The sequence below is a fragment of the Glycine max genome, chromosome 9 (assembly GCF_000004515.6).
Source record: "Glycine max cultivar Williams 82 chromosome 9, Glycine_max_v4.0, whole genome shotgun sequence".
NCBI lineage: Eukaryota > Viridiplantae > Streptophyta > Magnoliopsida > Fabales > Fabaceae > Glycine > Glycine max.
In genome coordinates this window covers 50,282,845-50,306,592 of record NC_038245.2, presented here as the reverse complement: position 1 = coordinate 50,306,592, position 23,748 = coordinate 50,282,845, and the positions used below count along the sequence as shown (strand labels likewise).

The following is a 23,748-nucleotide window of genomic DNA, read 5'->3' as shown; positions in this document are numbered from 1 at the left end:
TCGTTGTGAAATTTGAACATCAGGTTAGAAACTCATTTTCATACATCTCCATAATTGGAATTTATGCAATAATGTCTATGGTAAGAGAAATATTCCTTGTACATAACTTTCTTTTTCCCATACACTTAAACCTGTCTCAATAAAACTATAATCTCAGACTTATTAACCTTTGGATCATCGTAAAATTTGAACACCAGATTCAGAACTCATTCTCGCACTCAATTTAGATTTTATTGCCTACAATTTCTCTTTCAAAACAAACGTGCTCCACCCTTCAAAATTCAACAATTTCCATTGTTCTCTAACATACTCTCCAAGCTCCTTGCATACAAATACTGGTTCTTTGCCAATCTCTTTATAAGACTACTTCATGCACCCCTCACAAAAAATTTTACCCTCTTCGTTCCCACCAAACCTCTCCAAAGTCTCCTTGAAACCCTCCATAGCCCCACTAATCCCCTCCAGCTTAGTCATGACAACATCTTTAGAATACTGACCTGACCTGATACTATATTCAACAATTTTGGGCCTCCTCCATGTGACTCCACCACAAATTGTTCCTGGTGGCCATTCTGTAACTTCAAGTCGACATCATTCCTATTCCCATCCAAATCGCATCTCACCACATTAGAACCCATACTCTACACTACTATGTAACCTTCACCCTCACAAATATTTATACCTTGAGACTTGCTATATATCAAGAGTGCATGTTGAGTTTTGCACCACCTCCTCTGTTGTTCCGTCAGAGTCCAAACTCAAAACAATTACTATAGCAACTTTGACATTGGAGTAAATTTTTGTGTAAAATTTTTATTTAAATTTATGTGATATTGTAGGGCTCTCAAACTTAAGATAAACAATCCATTTAAGTAATCATGCATTATAAATGCTCTAAAGTAGTAAATCAATCAATAAATTTAATAGATACTTTAAACCTATAATATGATAAAAGAAAAAAAAAGGTACACTCTTCTCCTCTTCCATGAAAGCAATTGTGGTGTTAAGTATTGATTCAATTATCCTAAAGCAAGTCTTTCATCTATTTCCCAGCCTACACGATCTAGTTTAGTTTTGTGAAGAAATTGGCTTTGTAATATATAAGGAGAGCAAAGACACCTTGTATTAGATTATTCAATTACTTATATTATTACCTTTTTCGTATACCTATTTATATTTCTAAAAAAAGAGCTTATTTTATTCCTTTTTTTGTATTATTCTTTTATTCCTTTTCACTTTCAAACATTTTGCATTTTGCCACATAGGACAAGAGTGTAAAAAATGTTATGTGAAATGATTATTTTATACATGAAAACACATTATAAACCACATGTCACTTTTAAACCCTTCATTTTCTTTAGGGTGATCAAGTGCTCACCTTAACGCATTATTTTACCAAAAGAAAAAGAAAATTTAATTGTTTAATTTGTTAATGGACTTACGTACTTTATTGAGAGTTTGATAATATATACAAGTCATCCTCTTAAATTATGAATTACGTTTTTTGAGTGTGTGTGTGGAAATCACTAAGATTAGCATTTAACAATGAATAGGTATCTAGTAGAGACGTAATACTCTAGTCTCTCTTTGCATCGTAGACATAAGAACATACCCTTAATTCGTTGTCGAAAACAAGTGAAATATGATGTACATATATACTACATTGAAACCAAAAAACGAAAAGCTAGCAAGTTATTATTGTCAACTTCCAGCCATGATATTCCACAGGGAAAAAAAGGCCAGAAATCTGTCTACTTGTTCGCTGATGATAACATTAATGAATTAGCCACTTCATTCTCTGAAGAACACTCCATCTATTGCTCTGCAAGTCATGATCAGAAACCACACATATCATTTTGAAGATTAATAAATATAAAGAGGGATGTGATTAAAAGAAAAAGAGAATTGACATATATATAAAAGGTGTCTTTGATGGTTGAGAGAGGGAGAAGTAAAGAGAGAAAAGTTAGAGGGATCAATTCCCTCTGGTAACAAAATTAACACTCAAACATATTAACATTTATCGATAAAAAAAATACTAATATATACCATTGTTATAGCTCTGGTCCCTGACTGAGTCTTGGATATTGGGCTGTGCCAGCTGAAGATATGGGTAAAAGTGTGGAAGCATAGGAGAAGCTAGTTGAAGGATGCTCCCAGCAGGTTGCTCTTCAAAGAATGAGAAGTGATCCATCACATGCATTGGTTTGCTTGCTTCCACTGTATCAGCGGCCTTCTGAAACTCCAACACTGCTTGGTGTTCCTGAATCTTGCCAAATGTATATTAACAAGCATAAGATATATCATGTAGTTTATTGTACAAATAAATTCAAACCATTTGTTCTTACCCAATTGGACAAATTATTGTTTTCCTCTTCCAAGATCCTTTCCTGAATTGTAATTAAGAAGATAGATAGAATAATTATGGATGTTGTTGTATGTCTTTTGGAAATTAATAGGTGATATTTCTGTGTATATATGTACGTGTAAGAATTACCTTCCTTCGCAGATTCTCCATTTGTTGTTGCAAGAGCTCATTCTGCATGGGAAGTCATGCCAACCAATTAGTGATAATTAAGATGGAATCATGAAAAAGTAATTGGATAATTAATTACAATTGTCAAACAATTCTTTATGTTTCAATTGTTTTAACTCTCGGACTTAAGTGCATTTTGCAACAAATAAGTTAAGGTGGGATGAAAAAGTTAACATTCCATAAGTAAAACAGAAAATCAGTAAGACAAACCTTGTTTCTTAATTGAAATACAATTTTTACAAATTTTTTTAAAACAAATGAAACTTCATTAAAAAAATGAGTACCAGAAGTACTCATGAAAGAAGTACATGGCCAATCAACGTCTAAGAAGGTTACAAATAGAAAACATGACACTAATCCACATAGTATTGATCACCTTTTACCCCTACACAACTTGTAATAATTGAGATTTGAGACACTCCACGAGGATTACATGTTCTGACTTTGTTTTCTTTTTTTCTTTCTTTTTCTTTTTAAACATGTCAACTTATACGTGACATATGAAATGCTAAAATTAATATATATTTTTTTTCATTCTAACTGAATTTTATTTTAGGGAAATATAGTGTTTAAAATTAAAAATGACGGGTACACTAAACGAGGCATTTATCCTATATTATTCCTCTAATTAAAATATCACTTGAAGAAGTTAAAAAACTAACAAATAAGAGAAAAGTGTTATTTTGATAAATAAAAAAGAGAGAGAGAGAGAGAAATGTTGTTCTTTTAATGACATGTTTTCTTTTGATTGGAGATAAATGAGAAACTGGACAGAAAAAAATGAGAATAACAGATTTTGATCCATTTGCCCAAAATAATTAATAGATATTAGCATATATATACATCAATTAAATCCGTGAATGCCGTACATTGAGTTTAATAAACATGGTACATGCATTGGATTTGTAACAACAGGGGAACACATAGTAAATAGAAACTATATTTGGTGACAAAAGTTAGTTGCTATTACCAGGAAGCCTATGAGCACAAAACAACAACCAATTTGATATTTTAATGAAATAGTTTATTTGTTTAATTGACATTCATCACATATATTGTTAATTTCCATTAAACATTTTTCTAAAATGTCTTGTTTAGTTACTTTCAAATTTTACACATAATACTACAATCAAGTGCTGAAAATGATATAAAAAAGAAAGTTAAAGAGAACCAATCTTATATAGCAGAGGAAATTAATTAAGAAAATAAATCGATTAATTAGAGCACGTACATGACGGTTTCGAACCCTTGCCACAGAGTTCTCCAATTCTTGTTCAAGCTTAGTCAAATCCTCATATTGCAAACCCCTCGTGTCCTCTCCAAGATAGCGTTGAATTTCCAATTCAAGACGAATAGTTTTCTGCCTCAGCATTGCCATGTTATGGACAAATTCTTCCTGTAAAATATTTAATTGAGCAAGGAACGACATCAATTAATTAGGAACTAATATTCGTAGAGTATAGTATGTGTATCTATCTATATATATATATATATATATATATATATATATAAGTTAAACCCATCCAAGTTAGCTATATAGCTAGAGTACTTCATTAATTAACTTATGAAAATATTAACGAGAATTTAGCACGTAAGCCTCATACTCGGGGATGATCACGTCCACGTTCCGCTATGCAAGTTCCTTTTGATATCTGGTACTGCTCTATGATCTGCTCCATCCTGATCACAAGTCTTTCATGTTAATTATTTAATTTAATACATTAATAAATTCCAAATATATGTAAACTTATTAATTATTATATCTGTAAATTACTTCATATTTTTCGGAAAAGAAAATCGTGTCCATCCGTATATAATTAACATTTTGTTTTTGAGAATATACATATATTAAAAACAACATAAAAGTACCCCTAAGTTTTGGTCTGACATTTTTAATTATTAGTTAATAATATCTAACATGTGAAATTGTGAATGTAAAAGTACTAGTAGTTAATTGTAGAATAATACAGAATCGATGCAGGCAAAAGAGATAACTTTGATTTCATAAACATGAAGAGTACTTAGACCCTTGAAGAGTTTAAATTAAGTACAATATCACAAATATATTGTGGTTGAAAACGAAATCTATAACCCACCACATGCCATACTGAAAAGAAATTAAACATTACGGTTGAACGTACTGATCAGATCTATAATAACTATGTCAGAAGAACTGAACATGAAACTGCCCTCCAAGTCCAAGGCACTCAAGTGGGTCAACCTTTAAGTTTGAGAATGAAATATAGATGATAAAGACCTAAAACCTCCCCTCACATGACACACACACAGAAAACATAAGAAGCAGGCTAAGGAAGAAATCCTTAATACACACCACACCACAACATTAGTATACATTTGAGGAGAGAAATTAAACAAGAAAATGCTAAAAACCTAACAAAGAAAAGGAAGCTAGCCCTTCTGGCATGCATATACAAACCCTAGCTTATTTTACTTCACAAATTGAAACAACAAAGTTTTTTAGAATAAAGAAAAGGGATCTGAGAGAGAGAAAAAATGGAATGAAGGTGTAGTAGGCACTTACCTGAAGGGTTCGGTGCACCATTCCCTCATCTTCCCGGTGCTGGAGAAGATGATAATCCCGATCTTAGCATCACAAAGCACAGAAAGCTCCTTTGTCTTCTTCAAGAGGCCACATCTTCTTTTGGAGAAGGTCACTTGCCTTGTGGTTTTGTTCTCGATCCTCTTTATCTCTATCTTTCCACGTCCCATATCTCACATATACAAACCCTACATCAAAGAAAAATTAATGTTCATAAGAAGTTGTGAGAGATATAAAGGGTGGTGGAAGATAGAAGTGTTGAATATTATTCAACAACTTGGTACCTCGGAAAACTTTCTTTCTTTGTGGAATTAATTAGACCTAGAGCTTGAGAAATATCATCACACTAGCTTGCTATTAATATATACTAAGAAATATGCATGAAGGCAATTTCTGAGAGCCAACAATGAATGTCCGAAACTACCACAATGCCTTTTTGTGTTTGGCATAAAAAATGTAGAGAGGAAGCAAGGGTAGTAATGTAATTTTGTGTTGGTGACAATAATTAAACGCGTAGCTGAGACTGAGACCAATGTGCATGCATAAGGTTCAAGCCAGAGAGAGTGTTTTTCTTTAGTACACGGGCACCGCATGCATGGCATTTCAGTAATATTCTCCAAAATGCAGGGCCTCTAGTGTCATTTCACATGAGTTTGGGCAGAAGGAGTTGTTGCAAACCAAAACCACTAGTCTAAAGTGAAATCAGAACTTTGCCACAAAAGGCAAAAGATGAGAATATTAAGGTTTCCATAAATAGGTCATGACTAAATTAGAAAAGACAAAGAATCACAATTGCTGTGTGCAACTTTCATTGGCACATGTGCTTGATGAGTACAAGTAACTGCGTTTGAAAGTGAAAATAATTTTCACAATGTGTGATTTGTATGTGCATATTTAACTCTGTGATCTGCATTACTCTTTCTATGGTTAATATATGCCGTGCCTTGCTTATCATATTATTATTAGTTACCTCCCTGTATTTGCCACTGATTTAGAGGTTAGAGAAGCATTATTGCAGCACTAGCTATGTATTTATCCAAATATTGTTCAAACCTTTTTCGGCCTTTTTTTAGTTAATTGAAGAACTTCAATTTTCAGCCTTTTCTTTACATTCATTTGTTTTTTTTGTTAAATGTGTGATGACAGCAGACATTTTGATGAGATAACTAATGAGTAAGTTAACTATAGGACAAACTATGTATATCATCAATTGAAACAGACAATTAATTTAACCTTTTTAAAATTAAATTCTCAGTACATAGTCAAGTTAAATAACTTTGATTTAACCTTATTATTGTCAAACAATTAATGATTCGTCATGAATATCAAAGAATTATTATTGTAATGAAATGTTAAGTTACATATAAATGAAAATTTCTCGTTTTTGATTTTTTAATTAGTGTCTTGGGACATACTAGTTAGAAATACCCTTATTTCAATAGTGCAAGTAAACATTGCTATATCATAGGGAACAAGGAGATATTATATTTATTTGAAGGTTCCATTTAAGTTCAACTCAATTAATCTTTCTGTGTCTAGCTTTCCTTTCGTTGATATTCAGATATTTGATTTTAACGCCCCAGTTTAATTTTTTAATATAATTGTTTAAACCCTGTACACGTTTTGAGGTCTTTCTCTCTGGTCTGGTTTAAAGTGTAGCTCGTAACACTTAAGCATATATCTTATGCTAAAGTGTTTGTTTTAAATAAACTTCCTTATAAAAAAAAGTGTCAACATTATTTTCTCAAAAATAAAGGGTGAGTTTCTTCAGACAATAAAGATGAAGCCAGTAAATATAATCACTCATGTATTCACACGTCATGCCATCGGTAACACAGAGAGAAAATTAATGAGTACTAACTTCAGAATGCACAGGCTAGGCATGATCTCCAATGGTTCTCTCTGATCTGTTCATATTTTTTCTTTCGCCCACATGCTACTTTGTTATTTTGTTTTTCAATCCTCAAATTTTCTATCAATTAATTATGTTGGATCAGTCATTCACCATTAGACCAAAATTAATATAGTTAATTAATGTGTAAGTTAACTATACAACTTAAAAAGAAATATAAAAAAATACGACTATATCATTGAAACAGACAATTAATTTAACATTTTCATACTTAAAGATTTAGCAGTCAAATTGAATGGCTTCAGTTTAACTGTATTATTTAAAACAATAAATATATCATAAATGTCAAAATAATTATTGTGATGAGAAAAGATTTGGTGTGGATAAAAAAGGTGAACCTATATATATATATATATATATATATATATATATATATATATATATATATATATGAACTAGAAGATACAAATAAATGTGATAATTTGGTTCATATATATTGATCTCTAGCTCCATATATTACTCTAATGCTAGAAAAAAAAGGCTAAATCATACTTTGATCTTTCTCCGAATTAAAATTAATTACCAATGGTGAATTCAAGGATTAACTCTAGAAGTTCGTTTGAATCTTTCTCATAGTAAGGAGACAATTTCCAATATTTTGGACTTTTATGTTTTCTTTTTTTCTTTTTGCGTAATATTCAGATATATATATATATAACTCACTATGTAATTATGCAGAACTTCTTTCTACTTTTCTCTCATGATCCTCGCATCTGCATACCACCAAGATAGACCAAAAATAACAAAACAGAGACTTTGAAGAGTTAAGTTGTAACTTAGAAAATCAAAATGATCGAATTAAAATATATTTATAAATCAAATTGAATTGATGATACTTTAGATTTAATAGTCATCAAAACAGTCCGCTACATGAAAATAGAATAGCTAGAGATATGCTAGCTCCACTAACATTTCCCAATATTGTACTTGGGAAAATTTACAGACTTGCTGGATGCCTGCTAAGGGATGAAAATGGAAATTTATAACAGCTTTCTCATCTATCACTAATGTGGAGCTTTGGGGATCAAGAAAGGTTTAAGACTTCCTTGGGATCGTGGTTTCAGAAATCTATTTAATTTGTGTAATCAAATTGAAAAGTTGATATCACTCTCATTTTGGAGGATTGCTCTAAGTCCCATCCTTGTGTCTAAGAAACTCGAGTACTTTTTTGTTGATGGTCATACGACTCATCAACTGGGTGCATGCCTATAGAGAGTGGACATTCAGCAAACATAAGTAAAAACATGTTCAGTGCAGAAAATAAAAGCATAACAAATTAAAATACCAGTTTCATCTTTGATATCAACATATGAATAGACATAAGCTACCCACCCACAATTCATCAATATAAACCCCACCAGAAAATAGAACCCATCACAATTAACCAAGACTGCTTTGAGTCAAACACTTTATGCTCGGTAACCTGTTAAGTAGCTTTGTCAAACTGATGTGCCTTCTACTACTATTATTTGGTGTAGGTAAAACTCAAAATAATTTCTACTATAGATAAAATCTCATAAAATTTAAAAAATTAAAACTTACAAATATAAAGTGTACGTAAAATCTCATAAAATAAAAAAATTTATTTAAATATAAATGTTATCTAACATGCATCAAATATTTGATTAAACGATTGAAATTCACTTGAGCTTAGTTTTTTCCCCTCGGTGGCCCTTATAGGTTTGGGCTCTCCCATTTAACACTATTTCTAAACCCCGCAGACTTTGGATTACCCCACGACTAGGACGAAAACGCAGAAGCAAATCTCATTGAATATTTAACTTTTTATCCTCCTTGAGTTGAGTAATATAAATTCATAAGGACCAGCCAAAAAGACAGCAAGTCTGTAAAGGTTTGCAGGTTTTCAGTCTCCTATTTATGTATCTCTTACTCTTCCAATTTTCAGCAAGTCTGGGGCATTCTCTAAAAGAAAATCAAGGTTATTGAAGGGACTTGCTTGATGTTATAGCTTATTATGCTTTCTGCGAATTTCACCAATTTTACCAAGATTTATCTTTTGATATATGGGGTTAAAAGTTTGGGTATGGTTTGGAAAGTGGAAGGAAATTATCATGAAGTGTAAAAATATAACATCATCTCATGGATAAGATCCTAGGCTTAAAGGGGAAATTTTGCCTTTGTTTTGAGTAGATTTAGTGAAGATAAATATATGATTTTCAAAAAATAAATAATTATATAGCTGAGAGGAACATTTCATTATTTGATGTATATATTTGTCTTGAACTGTACTGTTTCCATTTCACTCTGTTCTGAAAAGAATAATAGATTGATCCAGAAAAACTAAGAGCATCACGATGATGTCAAGGTAGATAGGTGATAATATAGTATATAATAAAATACTGGTTTTAATTTGTGCCATCTAACAAAGCTGTAGCCAAGAATTAAAATTGCATATATTGGATTTGAATTAACCTCATTAAGTGACCTAAAACACCATTGTCACTTGATACATAATAACCTTTATATTATAATTCTGGACACAGTAGTCAATAGTCTGCTATAGCAGAGAACCGGAATGGAGTGGCCCTGAACTGCTGTGAGATTCAGATAGTGGAGTGGTACTCAATAGCAGCCATTGTGGCCACAATAGTGGCTTTACGTGTGCTATAGAGGTGCTAGCACGATATAACTTTTGAAAACCATTTTTAACCCTGGAATACTGTTGCTCAGGGTTTTCTTCGTGAGTTATGTTCTTCTTCCTTTAGACTTCCTAGATTGCATTCTGCTAATTTCTATCTAATTTGTGTTTTTTTTCTATTAATTTCACAAATATTTTTATTTTTTATTTTTTTGACTTCATTATTGTGTTCTTATTGCTCCTAGATTGATGGTGATTGTGTGTAAACTGACTTATTATTTATCATAAATTTCTTTAATTTAGGGTGTTTTGTTTTGTTTTGATTATTTGTATGTGTAGTATATAGTGTTTATATTTTGTATTATAACATTTAAAAATTAAATTAATTTAGGTTTTCAGTCTCTTTGCATGTCTTTTTGGCCTCCTTTCCCCTTGTTCTACTAATTTATTGCTCAAAGATTGTGATCTGTCACAAGCTGAGTTTGGGGGGTTTCACTTTCACCTTTACTAGAATTGTATTCCAGGTTCCTGTGTGGTCTTGTTCGTGGGATCTCAACAATTCACATTACATATTGCTGTAAACACTTGCTTGTCAATTATTTGATCATGAGGTACACAGACAACTCAAAATTTGAAAAATAATTTTTCGGCATATATTTACTTTTAGTAAACATATTTTTAGAGTTATTGAGTATAAGTAAGGGATTTCGTGATTACCCATTGTTTGAGCAATTTAAAATAGGTTTCTAAATCATTAAAAATATTTGTTGTTATTTAGATCTTTCAACCACTACCTCACTAGCTTCTATTGAAGTGGTTGAAATTGAAAGTGATTTAATCTCAGATCTTTTCCACAGTTGCGAGCTTCATGTTCTAAATTATTTTTATGATAATAACTTGTTATTTTTCTAGTTTTATTAAATTTTTTATTCAATTAAATTTAGGGAAACATGTCTTTAGTACTTATTTTAATCGTTCTTGAATTTTTTAATTTACAAAATTTATTTAATTGAGTTTGGTAATATCTGTGAATTGAAAATGAGGGAAGTATTTGAATAATATGACATCGAAAATTCTATTTTTGAAAGTTTTTTTTTTTTGTATGAATTAAACTTTGAATTTATATTTTTATTAGAATTCCTTATCTATCAGTGAAGGTGTGGATTTAATTGCTCCTAATTATATTATTACAGGAAAAAAGAGCTGTGTTTAGATGGAACCACAACCACTAGAACGAGGACTATCAAGTATCAATGAAATAAGGCTACTCTCAATGAAATGATATGGTATAATTGACAATTGTCATATTCTAAATCTACTTTATAATTTATTCTTTAAAATTTTTAATTAGTAAAATATTATTTTATATATTACAATATATTGTAAATTTAAATAGGTTATCGAAATGTAGCATCTATGTATACCCTAACGTACCAAACTTGAATAAAAGTAAAACCCAGGCTGGAATATAAAAATTGATCACTAAGGATAGAGGGATACAAAATATATATATGTGTGTGTAAATAAAACAAAAAGGCATGACAAACTCATTACATACCCGTGTTGTAGCTTGGCAAACCTTTATCAAATCATTGTTCATATCCAGCACACCTTGTTCTAATATATTCTCAGGGTCTTCCAAGGAGCTTATAATGGCGTTAGCATATGGGTGCATTAATTCAAAGTAATCAAAATACAACAAAAATTGAAGTGGAAAAAATAACTCCATGTTAATTAAAAATCTCAATTATATGCATACCATGATGCTACCTTGATAACTCAAGCAAATTTGAATAAAAGAATGCTTCATATCCATTCTTCAAATCCAACGGTTAAATGAAAAGTGCTAAGCAAGATTCTGCAATTATACATAATACAATCCTTCATGTTCATACCAGTAAGAGATCAATCTGTCAACCTAAAAAAATAAATGACAAACAAGGATAAACCAAAAACCAAAGGATGCACATCGACAAAAGGATCTATATATTAATGTTGAATGCACACTGGGGTGCAAAACCCTTACAATCAATTTCTACTTGAACCATTTTGGACACCAATCTCATTCAGCCAATTTAGAGCCTACAAAAGAGCCTGTAGAATCCAGACTGCCATGACTCCATAAAGTCAGTCAAATAATTGACTGGCAAATATAAGCCATTTCCCAAAATATACTGTTAACAGTGTACGTACTTTCCCCTCATCGCTGATATCTTAGAACTGGTTTTGATAGTTGTGGTTCATATATCTTGTATTTAATATTTTTTATACTACAAAAGGAAGGAAAGAAAAGGCAGAAAAATTGAAGATTGATTCACCAAGGTTCCACTTTACTGATTTACTTGGCAACTAATTAATTAGAGAACTAGAGAAATCGTGTAGCTCAATGTGCAAGGATCCCCATCAAAAAACACTTTATTCACCTCCACTTACAAATCATCAATGGATTTCAAAGCCCAACCCAGTTTGTAATATATAAGTTGTCAAGTCCAATAGCCTTCTTGAGCAAAAGAAAAATAAACATGATTAAAAATATTCATAATATTATAATAATAAAATAATTTTATGGAATAGAATTTTTTTTATTTAAAAAAAGATGTTTTTCTCGTGCCGTGCGGTACGAACTACAAACATACCAATTAAAAATAGACTTGGTAATTGGTATCTTTGTAGTTAATTAGTATAATTTATCATCTCACTTAAAATTTACAATATTATTATTACATCTATATCTCAATTTTAAGACGGATACCTAAAATAAAACAAATAAAACATTAGCATTTAGCAGTTTAGCACTAACTAATATTCAATTAAAAATTAAAAGCCGAACGAGCATAGTGGAGATCTTCTTCTTCCTCCAAATCGCGTTTTAGGGTTTTTCATACGCAGCAATCCGAACCCGCTCTCTACTGCTTCTACGTCGTTTTGCCGATTCCGGCGTGATTTTATCACCTTAAGTGCGTTTTGAGATTCCAAAATGGAGGAGGGAAGTTCCGATTGCATCGACAACGAGAGGGATCTCATCCGCAACATCTGCATCCTAGCGCACGTGGACCACGGGAAGACCACCCTCGCCGACCACCTCATCGCCGCCGCGGGCGGCGGCGTCGTCCACCCGAAGCTCGCCGGCCGCGTCCGCTTCATGGACTACCTGGACGAGGAGCAGCGCCGCGCCATCACGATGAAGAGCTCCTCCATCCTCCTCCGCTACGCCGGCCGCTACGCGGTGAACCTCATCGACTCCCCCGGCCACATCGACTTCTGCAGCGAGGTCTCCACCGCCGCCCGACTCAGCGACGGCGCCCTCCTCCTCGTTGACGCCGTCGAAGGCGTCCACATCCAGACCCACGCCGTCCTCCGCCAGTGCTGGATCGAGCGCCTCACCCCCTGCCTCGTCCTCAACAAACTCGACCGCTTAATCACCGAGCTCAAACTTACCCCCTCCGAGGCCTACACGCGCCTCTTACGAATCGTTCACGAGGTCAACGGAATAGTCAGCGCTTATAAATCCGAAAAGTATCTCACCGACGTGGATTCCCTCCTCGCCGGCACCGGCACCGGCACCACCACCGGCGAGACCCTCGAGGACTACGACGATAACGAGGATGTTTTTCAGCCGCAGAAAGGGAATGTTATATTCGCATGCGCTTTAGATGGTTGGGGATTTGGGATTCGTGAGTTTGCGGAGATTTATGCTTCTAAGCTTGGGGCGAGTGTGAATGCCTTGCTGAGGGCGTTGTGGGGACAGAGGTATTATAACCCTAAGACGAAGATGATTGTTGGGAAGAAAGGGGTTGGGGGGAATAAGAAGCCTATGTTTGTTCAGTTTGTGTTGGAGCCCTTGTGGCAGGTGTATCAGGGGGCCTTGGAAGGGGATAAGGGGCTGGTGGAGAAGGTTATTAGGACGTTTAGTTTGTCGGTGCCGCAGCGGGAGCTGCAGAACAAGGATGTCAAGGTTGTGCTGCAGGCGGTTATGAGCCGCTGGCTTCCGCTTTCGGAGGCGGTTTTGTCGATGGTGGTTAGGTGTTTGCCGGACCCGGTGACGGCGCAGGCATTTAGGATATCCAGGTTGATTCCGAAGAGGGAGGTTGTTGGGGATGTGGAGGAGGCGGAGTTGGTGAGGAAGTCTGTGGAGGAGTGTGATTGTAGGGACGAGGCTCCTTGTGTGGCTTTTGTGTCGAAGATGTTTGCTGCTCCGGTTAAGATGCTGCCTGGACACAGGGTGGAGGTTGGCAATGGTTATGGTGATGAAGGAGAGAGTGAGTCCGATGAGTGTTTTTTGGCGTTTGCTAGGATTTTTAGTGGGGTTTTGCATGCTGGGCAAAGAATTTTTGTGCTTTCTGCATTGTATGATCCGGTGAAAGGGGAGTCGATGCTGAAGCATATACAGGAGGCTGAGTTGAAATCCCTGTATTTGATGATGGGGCAAGGGTTGAAAGTAGTGACATCTGCCAGGGCAGGGAATATTGTTGCCATTGCAGGCCTTGGGCAGCATATATTGAAGAGTGCTACTCTTTCTTCTACTAAGAACTGTTGGCCTTTTTCGAGTATGGCATTCCAAGTTGCTCCAACTTTGAGAGTTGCAATTGAGCCGTCTGATCCTGCTGATGTGGGTGCATTGCTCAAAGGCTTGAGGCTTTTGAATCGAGCAGATCCGTTTGTTGAGGTCACCGTGTCTGGAAGGGGAGAGCATGTTCTTGCTGCTGCTGGGGAAGTTCATCTTGAGAGATGCATAAAGGATTTAAAGGAGAGGTTTGCCAAGGTAAGCTTGGAGGTCTCTCCGCCTCTCGTGTCCTACAAAGAAACCATTGAGGGAGACGCATTGAACGTGATGGAAAATTTGAAAGTTCTTAGCAGGAGATCATCAGATTATGTTGAAAAAACAACACCCAATGGAAGATGTGTTGTTCGGGTGCAGGTGATGAAACTTCTACCTTCTTTGACGAAGGTGCTCAATGAAAGCTCTGATTTACTTGGAGATATTATTGGAGTAAAGTCGAGGCAGAGACCGAGTATTCTTGAAAACGATAACCCAGTTGAGGTGCTAAAAAAACGCATATTGGATGCAGTGGGGGGTGATATTTTGAGCAGGAATGAAAATGACAAGGACCATGCTGAGAAATGTAAATTGAAGTGGCTAAAGATTTTGAGGAGGATATGGGCACTTGGACCAAGGCAAATTGGTCCGAACCTTCTCTTTACTCCTGATATTAAAGCACAAAGCACCGATAGCTCTGTCTTAATACGTGGTTCTCCTGGCATATCAGAAAGGTTTGGCTTTGTGGCCGATTCTAGTATCAATGACTCAGTTACTGAGACGTCTTCAAATGCAAACTCGGCTTTATACATGGATGCCGAGCACCTTGAGAGTAGTGTTATATCTGGTTTCCAATTGGCCACTTCAGCTGGACCCTTGTGTGATGAACCTATGTGGGGTTTGGCATTTGTCGTTGAGGCACGGTTATCTCCATTTCCAGGACAGCATGATGAATCTGAAACGCACCAACAATCAGAGCAGTACGGCATCTTTGCAGGGCAGGTAATTGCAACTGTCAAAGATGCTTGTAGAGCAGCTGTGGTTCAGAATAAACCACGGCTGGTGGAAGCAATGTATTTTTGTGAATTGAATACACCTACTGAATATTTGGGTCCCATGTATGCTGTACTTTCCCGAAGACGGGCCCGAGTATTGAAGGAAGAGATGCAAGAAGGTTCCCCTTTCTTCACTGTGCATGCGTATCTTCCTGTTTCTGAGAGCTTTGGTTTTGCGGATGAGTTAAGAAGGTGGACTTCTGGCGCCGCAAGTGCACTTCTTGTCCTTAGCCACTGGGAAGCACTTCCTGAGGATCCTTTCTTTGTACCTAAAACGGAAGAGGAAATTGAAGAGTTTGGAGATGGTTCTAGTGTTCTTCCAAATACGGCAAGAAAATTGATTAATGCAGTCAGACGGTGTAAGGGCCTTCCTGTGGAGGAAAAGGTAGTGCAGCATGGAACCAAGCAGAGGACACTGGCTCGTAAAGTCTGATACTTTTCATTCCTTAGCTGTGAAGAGAACATGTAGTTGTTGAATGTGTTTGTAGCTCATACTTCATGTACTGTACCATTAGGAACAATTTTTCAGCATGAGTTTATTTTTATATAGCTTCACCAAAGTTTTGTCACATACAAATACAATCCAATTCATGATGATTTTATATTTTGAGTAATCTATATTGTCTCATTTCAATCTGTGTATGATTTCATGTTTCTTATATGTTTTGGAAGATGAAACTTTTTCTTTGTAACTGTAACTATACTAACCATGCATCTGCTTCAATCTGTTTTGCTCTCTTCTGACAATCTGTTTCAAAGCCTTTGAAGGCTGGCACTATTTGACCACTATACATTCTTCTTCAGCTTCATCACAATTATAAAATTAATTCTGATTTCTTTCTTGAATTTCCATGGTTCGCTTGTATTAAATGTCAAAACTATATTGTCATAGCTTTATGAGGTCCAGGTATTTATTAAAATGATTTAGAGGATAAAATAACAGGCAATGCAGAATGTTGTGATACTTGGAATTAAAATATGTTAATTTTGTCAAGCTTTTGTATTAGTGTTTCAATTTCCCTGAAAAATTGATTTCAGAATCCCTGACAATTCATACGCTTTCAGCAGTCAAGATGCTTTTTGATAGTGTTAAACAACTCCTGTGGATTAGAGAGCACAGAAAGTGCAAAATCAATATAGGCTTCTAGCCTATGTATCAAGAACTAAGACATCTAACCTAGCTTGTTATTCTTCTGTTTAATTTTATTTTCTTGGTAGCCCTCTAGTCTATGCCTATCACTTGCTGATGCTGGGCATTCTATGCACCTATATGTTTCATTGGTATGAATTTGGTCTAACAGTTGCTTCTGCTTGGTCAGTGGCTTTTTTTTGCTTTCGATACTGTTCTCTTTTTTATATAGTTTAGAAGAGAGTCCAATATCTGGGGACTGGGAAAGATAGGCTAAGTTAAGGCAAAGGGCCACTGGGATTTGAACACCTGGGATCAAGTTACCTCAGTTGTTCGTTTTTAAAACAATGATTTGTTCGAACAATTTCCCTCTGAGATTTATTGGAATGGCAACTTTCAATTGAGTGATATCACAAACTAGAATTAGATTGACTCTGGGATTACATACATTAAATTAAGTGTTTGTGTGACTATTGGATTGAAACTGAACTAGTACATTTTGGTAAGAACATGTTTTTCAGTGCTGAATTACAAATGCGGTTTCCATTATAGATGATATGATGTTATGAATTGCTGATTCAATGTTGATGTTGTAGGAGTCTGGTTCATATTGTTTACAAACGGTTGTGCATTGGTTGCCAATATTTTGTGCATCTCTTTAGCATGCAGTGGGTAATTATTGTGTTGAATTGTATTTAAGTATGTTACTTGGTGTGTTCTTAGTTGTTTCAGTGTGCTCGTTTCTATTAGCATGATTTGGTTTGCTCAGTTTGCCTTTTGGTGATGATTAATAGTGTAGGAAGGTTTTTTTTTCTCGGGTTTTGGATTTTGTTTACTGAATTGGGTTTGCTACTTGCTAGTAAGGGTTTCAAATTAGGAGTGTGCTCTTGTATGGTTTCAAATTAGAAATATTGGATATGTAATTTAAGATTTTTGAAGTTAACAACTGCTGGTAACGTTAACCTCAATGCTGGTCATATCTTCGAAGTTCCTGGTACTTAATACATGAGTTAGTTGTGGTGATGTAATCATCACTTAATTGAGGAGACAAAATATACCACTTCATTAAATTAAACTTCTAAGAATGAACAGCGATTATATATGCTAAGAAAGAGTTAAAAAAGAAGTCAACAAGTCACTACTACAATGACAATATGTTTGAGAACAAAGACTTTCAACATATTGTTCATTCCCTTAACAAATTCCAGAAATAATACTATATAAAAAGAATGAAAAGGTTAAACTACTTTTAAATAATGTATATTTCAACAGATGAATCAGGAGAAATCTGTCTCAATTTGATAAGTGGCTATCCTGTGAATTGAGAAAAGAAGGTTAATATCTTATTTTATTTTTTCAGACTCAATTGTTAGAAGTTGCCCAAGGAAGTTACTGCTGCAACTAAATCAATTTTGATTTGCGTTTTCTCAAGTTATAAATGATTCCTGGCCTTTCGGCACCCCTCACGGATGGAAGCCCATTGTTTCTCCAATGCTTCGTTGTTGACTTATTCCTTTCATCACTGTGCTTGGTGCTGTCAGCCACTTTTGTTTTCGGTTTAGATGCAACCCCTAGAAAACTAGTACCTCTTACACTTTTTTCTCTCTGCCAAGGATTATTCTGCTTTCAGTTTTCATTTAAAAAATGGAAAAAAAAAAAAATAGAAACCTTTAAATAAGCAACCTGAAGATAAAGTAAAATAATGCCATATATGCTTAAGATTTATAACTGTCATTGCCAAACCATCAAAATGCCTTAACCTATTTATGTTTAACATTTCACTTACCTCAGGAACTTTGATGCAATCATTTATGTTACAGGAGAATATACTTGATAGAGAGAATTTGTCAACACATTCTTTTCCCTGTTGAAAACTTTTTGCAGCTTCTTCCAGTGCGAAAATGTCATTCCTTTTGAAAATAGTATAATCTCTCCCACATAAACAAGTCTGTGGTGCAATGTCTGCATGGTGTAATAAGCAGAGCCAAAAAGCATATGTCAATAAATCCCAAGTCATCTTGTTGCTAACAAATTAGACATTAACAAGTCGCAAATCATCATGAAGTCTACATCTACATATTAACAGAAAGCATGTTCACCTATCAATAACTGAAGCAATTGAAATAACAATTCTCAAAATGAATATATTAATCATGTGTTACCGTGGAAAAGACAAATTGGATGAGAAAAGCAGTACTTGCACAACAAATAAGCTACATAACAATCCCTGTAGCAAAGGCTGCATATCTGAGAACCTGTTGTATTTGAAGAACTATGCAACTTTCTTGAACTGTTCAGTCGCAAGAGGGAGGTCTTATAAGATTGCATAAGATGCATGAAAGGCAGCATAATAGCTTGATAAGATGTTGTGTCTTCAGGTTTGTTCTTGGAACTTCTGACTCTTGAGGACTTGAAAACCAACATTGCCTCTTTACAAAGAAGTTCCTCATATGGAATTAAAGGCATCATTTTGAGATGTGTATAACGCCTGCTAGCTGCAGCCCCAAGTGGAAACCAATCTCCATTTGCAAAGTTTACTGCTTCTCCACAGTTAAAACCTAGGATCAGCAAAAAGAATCAAATAATTGATAGAATTTAATTAGAATGTATTGACAGAAAAAAAGATTTTTACACTATTATCCTATTATAAATTGTTGACTTCTATTATAATTACTTTAAAAGTTATACTTAACATGACTTTTGATGGGTTAACAATATAAAAATCCTTAGCCAAACCCTGCCTGAAAATTAAACTCTAATCCATATCTAAAACTAGAATTTGTATCATTGTATATAGTAGTCCATTTCTAGACAAATTTGCACTGACACCTACAAATAGAATGATAGTTTACCATGGCTAAATCCAGCATGATATGCTCTAGGAAAGGTGATGATAAACTCTCCTGGCTTTTGTACAGCCTTGTAAACTGCCACATCATGTTGTAACATGACATTTGGTGGGAACATGGTTGTTTTTTGTGCTAGAAACTTGAAAGCTCCATCCTCTCCATGTTTTGTTATGATCTTATTGCAATACACATGTTGTAAGACCGTCTTTTCAAATTGTGATGCTGCATAGCCAGGCACGCCATACCAAGTTTTATTTGCACCTGAGTGATGATAATTTATGCTGCGAACAAGACAAATATATATCAAAAGTTAAGTTGGAGTTAAACAATGATCAATGGCTAAGGAAGTGGAAAAGCAGACTGTTCTTAGATATACCTGTACAAATAATGATCTTCAACATGCCACGCAAACATACTGAACAGCATCCCAATGTAAAGCATAGGATCAGTTATTCCCTAAAATTTTGCATAGGAATTAGAAAGTAGAAATTGTTAACTTCTGAATTCATCTTAGGTTTCAAAAATTGCTTGCTTACGGGAATTTCCCTGTCAACTAAACGTATCAGGGATTGTGGAAGCTGTGAAAAATTCTGAAATCAAATGCAAAACATTAATAAAACAATAAATACATGCATAAAAAGTAATGCTGCTGCAAATAACAATCAATACATTAACTTCTAATAGCAGACTCTACTTCTTTAGAAGCAATGTATGACAACCAAAAATCAGTTGCAGGAGTGCCAATGCTAAAAGAGAACACTAAGAAGAAATGAAGTCAGCATAAAATCTGAAAAAACAACCTTCAAATTCCATTTGCTTGTTCCAAGCCTGTCATTAGGATCACATGAAAAGGCACTACCTTCGACATTGACTCCGTACTCAACTGTTCCTTTTTCTCCTTGAGCCATCTCATGCCAGAATTCCTTTTCCACATAAGAAGAGGGAAGGTCTCTAGAACTGTGAAATCTACTAAAAAAGGCCTTGTTTGCAAGAACCTCAAAATCATGATATGTATATTTTCTGGTTGAAACAATAACAACCAAGAATTATTTTATGTTACATAAGTTAAGCAGCGCAAAAGATTAAAAACATGATATTGTTTTACCTGCCTCTCATAGAAAAGGTTATTATATCCTTTTCATTCCATTTAGAAAGACGAAGAGGCTGTACATTTGTTTCAAACTTGAAATTTTTTTTCTCTTTCATTAAGACAAAAGCAGCTGGGTTAGAGGCTGCAATTGGAGAAACAATTTTGCATATACCTGAAATATGAGGATCAAACTATAAGCATACATATAAAAAAAATACATAAAAATGCAGTAAATGTTAGATCGTAGATAATTCTGTCCTGTTTGAATAAAATATTCTGGTTTAAAATAAATCTTTTTAATTTGTGACTAGGACACTTTTAGAAAGAAGGCCTAAGGAAAGTACATGAAGAATTGCAAGAGTCACTAAGTAGCATCCCTAGTATGCTTAGGAGGACAAACAAAATGGATGTAAGAAGATCAAATTTAGGGGTAAATAAGTTTAATTTTGAGAGGAGATAGGGGGTTTTCCTTTCAATTTTGAAGGAAACTCAGACATGCATGAGAGCTTCAATTCTTTATCCATCTAATTTCCCTCATTTTCCCCCTCCTTCACTTCTAAAAGAATCCTGGCATTTGTATTTGCAAGATAAAAGTGATCATACTGATCAGCATCTGAATAATCAAGTCATTATAGCAATTGGACATTATATGGCAAAAAATGCCAACTTATTTACAAACCATACTAATATTCTGCATCAATTTCTTATACAAAGGGAATTCTTGGTGTAAACTGTTTAATGACAGATGAAGCCCTTACCTCATCAACACACTGATGAACTACATGTAATTAAAAGAAGAAAAAAATCCTTAACCAGTTATCAAATACCATATTTAGAAGCCTCATGAGCAATCTTCTGCAGATAAACTAAAGGATGCTCAAACTCATGCTCTGATGGGTGGTATGTTGGACACTCTGGAATCATATTTGTCCATTCTAGATCCGATAAATCAAATTTGCACAGTTTGTGTGAGCCATGTCTCGCTGTCCGTTGAGTAATTGGACTTTTACCGGTCATTGTTGTTCTTCTTCTTCCACATCTGGAAACTTTTGGTGCACCAATTTTATTTGATCTTTTTTATATATCAAGCATCACTAGCATCTAATTCATCTTCAGAGACACCAACTTCCACCCTTTCCTCCAACCTAAAATATATTTAATAGTTATTAGGCATTAATTAGTATACAAACTTACCAGATTGCAACAATGAAACTAGCATAACAAATTTGGAGAAATTAAATAGATGAGTGTATATGCACGTGATAAAAAGCATCATTATAGTTTTTATTGTCACTCAGATTGTTGAGAAAATATCATGTATAGACTTACTTTGTTTTGCATAGAAAGATTTCTTGCAATTAGCTACAAATAGTGAAACAAGAGTACCCTTGATCAATTTGCTAAAATTTGAAACATTTTAATTACTTTCCAAATAATTCCTGAATAATGATGGCATAAAATAAAATCTTGTTGCTTCAAAATGGCCATGAACGCAGGTAAAAGCTCATTAAATTTACTAATACTCCTTTACTACTTAATTTAGACACCCTTTCCCCTCAAAAGGAAACTTAGTAATTTGTTGGGGTATCAAATATGACAATAGGAAATCAAAATAATCTTTACAGAAATCTGGCATTCAAAACAGGCTTTACTGTTTGATGCTTGCCTTAGGTTCCTATGATACTCAGAAGAATTGATGAGGAATTACTAGGAACTAGGAAGACTGTTGTTTCTTGGAGAGAGACAAATAAAGAGATAGAACTATCGCGACTAAATAGAATAAAATTCTCTATTAATGTTTTCTCAAGGGACAAACTGAATGTAAATCAATGTTCTTACAGATAAAAAAAATTTGTTCGAATTCCTTTATAAATCATAAGTTGTGTATATTTTTGTAAATACCCTGTATATACAGCCAAAGTCATGACAATAAGCCTTAGTGCTTTGAATTTGAATATTAAAGCATCTTCATCAAGATGTTAGTGAATGAAACTAATAGTAAGCAAAACATCAAAATAACAGTTGCAACCGTGCTTAAATATTTTCAATTTCAAATATTGTTTTATATGTAACGTGTCACTACCCAACTTTACGAGAGGCAAACATGCAATATATTCTAGATTTCTAATGCACAGAACAGGCGGAAAGTGATGCATTAACTTTTATTCATGAAGATCTCCAAAACACCCCAAAAAAGAGGTGAAAAAAAACTATGAAAGTGTGATTTCCTGAATCTGCCTCTGAAATTAATTACCATTGGAATATAAAGCATAACAGTTAATTAAGTACAGAGATGGATACATTAGCATATGGCATGCCAAGTGGTTATGATGACATCATCATCTTCCCATTAACCAAAGAAGGATATTTAACAGGGAATAAATACACAGTATCATAGTGTAAACACTAAATAGACAATTAAGATTGCAACTATTGTAACACATGAATGTAAAGATAACACTCTCATCTTTGCATGATGCACGCATGGCATGCCAGAGACTCTTCTCTTTTCCTTTTCCTGTTCATATATATATTTTTTTACCTTTTACTTGCATGCTACACAACCCAAAAAGGTTGAATGAAAATTGTGTGCTGTTGGAATTTGTGTGAATCCAAGAATTGAGTATGTTATGTATACGTTTGATGGCGGACAAACGTTAATTAATTGGTTGTGAAGGGACAGTTGATGAAACTGAAACAACATATTTTGAATCCAAACCGGGTTGTAACTGCCAGGAACGAAATTCGTTATTTATGTCCTTCCTTGTGGTGCCTTTTTTTGGGTATCAAATATGCATCCAATATTTATATATATACTTGCAAAACTTTCTTTGATGTTTCCCTTTTTGAACGAAGACACATTACATTTTAAAATATGATATTTGTGAACAAATATATAATTAGGATGTTTTTTTATTCTTGAAACTATAAATCACTGTTAAATGTTTTAACAACCAACAGGGTGTAAAAAGACCAACAGTGGTACCTTAGTTGTTTAATTAAGTTAATAATACATTGGAAAAGACTTGGATAGGAAGCAAACCTCACTCCGATAACTTGTCTGACTCAAAAGAAAATATAGTCTCATACTAATGGTTTGAGATATCTTTGGTTAAACAGAAAGTTATTGATCAGATTTGTCATTAAAAGTACGTAAAGGTTTCTTTTTATCAATAAAACTATAAAGTCCGTATTCTTGAAAGTAACTTCCGTCATTCACGTTCGTCCTCGGTGGATGGCAATTAAGTAACTTTGAAGTTGATGGACCAATAACAATTGCAAATTTAAAATGCTTAGCTATAAGGACTAAATTGTATTTAAAATGATAATACACATGAACTAAATTGCATTTTAATGGTATCATGTAATGTATCTGAAACTAACAAATTATGTGAATGACGGAAGTTATTTTGCGATTTTTTTTTAATTTCTTTCAATTCATGAACTAACTAGAAATTGGCATATAGTTTCAAAGATTAAT

The 23,748-nt window shown here is 34.3% G+C and overlaps 3 protein-coding genes across 12 annotated transcripts; 1 reads left to right on the top strand and 2 right to left on the bottom strand.

Annotated features, from left to right (window-relative positions):
• Positions 1-1,552: 1,552 nt before the first annotated feature.
• Positions 1,553-11,286, bottom strand: LOC102667157 (protein TRANSPARENT TESTA 16). 3 transcript variants are annotated; one of them, XM_041005243.1, is made up of 9 exons: positions 11,166-11,286; positions 7,672-7,721; positions 5,079-5,284; positions 4,141-4,216; positions 3,768-3,932; positions 2,498-2,539; positions 2,349-2,390; positions 2,050-2,269; positions 1,553-1,822 (listed from the first exon to the last, which is right to left on the bottom strand). In XM_041005243.1, the coding sequence occupies exons 3-9, from the start codon at positions 5,264-5,266 to the stop codon at positions 1,815-1,817; spliced, it is 741 nt and encodes a 246-aa protein (XP_040861177.1). In that variant the 5' UTR covers positions 5,267-5,284; positions 7,672-7,721; positions 11,166-11,286; the 3' UTR covers positions 1,553-1,814. The 3 variants fall into 3 exon arrangements, with proteins under 3 accessions (XP_040861177.1, XP_040861179.1, XP_040861178.1); XM_041005245.1 differs by having other exon boundaries at positions 2,050-2,263; XM_041005244.1 differs by lacking the exon at positions 7,672-7,721 and having other exon boundaries at positions 11,166-11,242.
• Positions 9,702-23,027, bottom strand: LOC100793144 (lysine-specific demethylase JMJ706). Of its 8 annotated transcripts, XR_005886446.1 has the most exons (11): positions 22,810-23,027; positions 21,095-21,412; positions 20,283-20,439; positions 19,978-20,197; positions 19,714-19,767; positions 19,554-19,633; positions 19,181-19,458; positions 18,491-18,886; positions 18,115-18,290; positions 11,367-11,465; positions 9,702-11,253 (listed from the first exon to the last, which is right to left on the bottom strand). XR_005886446.1 is itself a non-coding variant. In XM_041005242.1 (10 exons), the coding sequence occupies exons 2-10, from the start codon at positions 21,282-21,284 to the stop codon at positions 11,454-11,456; spliced, it is 1,563 nt and encodes a 520-aa protein (XP_040861176.1). In that variant the 5' UTR covers positions 21,285-21,412; positions 22,810-23,027; the 3' UTR covers positions 9,702-11,453. The 8 variants fall into 8 exon arrangements, 7 of the variants coding, with proteins under 7 accessions (XP_040861176.1, XP_040861171.1, XP_040861174.1 ...); XM_041005242.1 differs by having other exon boundaries at positions 9,702-11,465; XM_041005237.1 differs by lacking the exons at positions 9,702-11,253; positions 11,367-11,465 and adding an exon at positions 16,504-17,948.
• Positions 12,282-15,813, top strand: LOC100793676 (elongation factor-like GTPase 1). The gene has a single exon (XM_041005236.1). It carries the CDS (start codon positions 12,585-12,587, stop codon positions 15,630-15,632), a length of 3,048 nt encoding a protein of 1,015 aa, XP_040861170.1. The 5' UTR covers positions 12,282-12,584; the 3' UTR covers positions 15,633-15,813.
• Positions 23,028-23,748: the final 721 nt, after the last annotated feature.

What these genes read in the sequence shown, in the direction of transcription:
- LOC102667157 (XM_041005243.1), bottom strand. Translation starts at nt 5,266, where the DNA reads ATGGGACGTGGAAAGATAGAGATAAAGAGGATCGAGAACAAAACCACA. An exon ending in GTGGACGTGATCATCCCCGA is followed by an intron (nt 3,933 to 4,140) that starts GTATGAGGCTTA and finishes AATATTTTACAG; the next exon opens with GAAGAATTTGTCCATAACAT. An exon ending in ACAATAATTTGTCCAATTGG is followed by an intron (nt 2,270 to 2,348) that starts GTAAGAACAAAT and finishes ACATTTGGCAAG; the next exon opens with ATTCAGGAACACCAAGCAGT.
- LOC100793676 (XM_041005236.1), top strand. Translation starts at nt 12,585, where the DNA reads ATGGAGGAGGGAAGTTCCGATTGCATCGACAACGAGAGGGATCTCATC.
- LOC100793144 (XM_041005237.1), bottom strand. Translation starts at nt 21,284, where the DNA reads ATGACCGGTAAAAGTCCAATTACTCAACGGACAGCGAGACATGGCTCA. An exon ending in TCCAATTTGTCTTTTCCACG is followed by an intron (nt 18,291 to 18,490) that starts GTAACACATGAT and finishes TACACCATGCAG; the next exon opens with ACATTGCACCACAGACTTGT. An exon ending in ATTGCATCAAAGTTCCTGAG is followed by an intron (nt 17,949 to 18,114) that starts GTAAGTGAAATG and finishes AACTGAAAGCAG; the next exon opens with AATAATCCTTGGCAGAGAGA.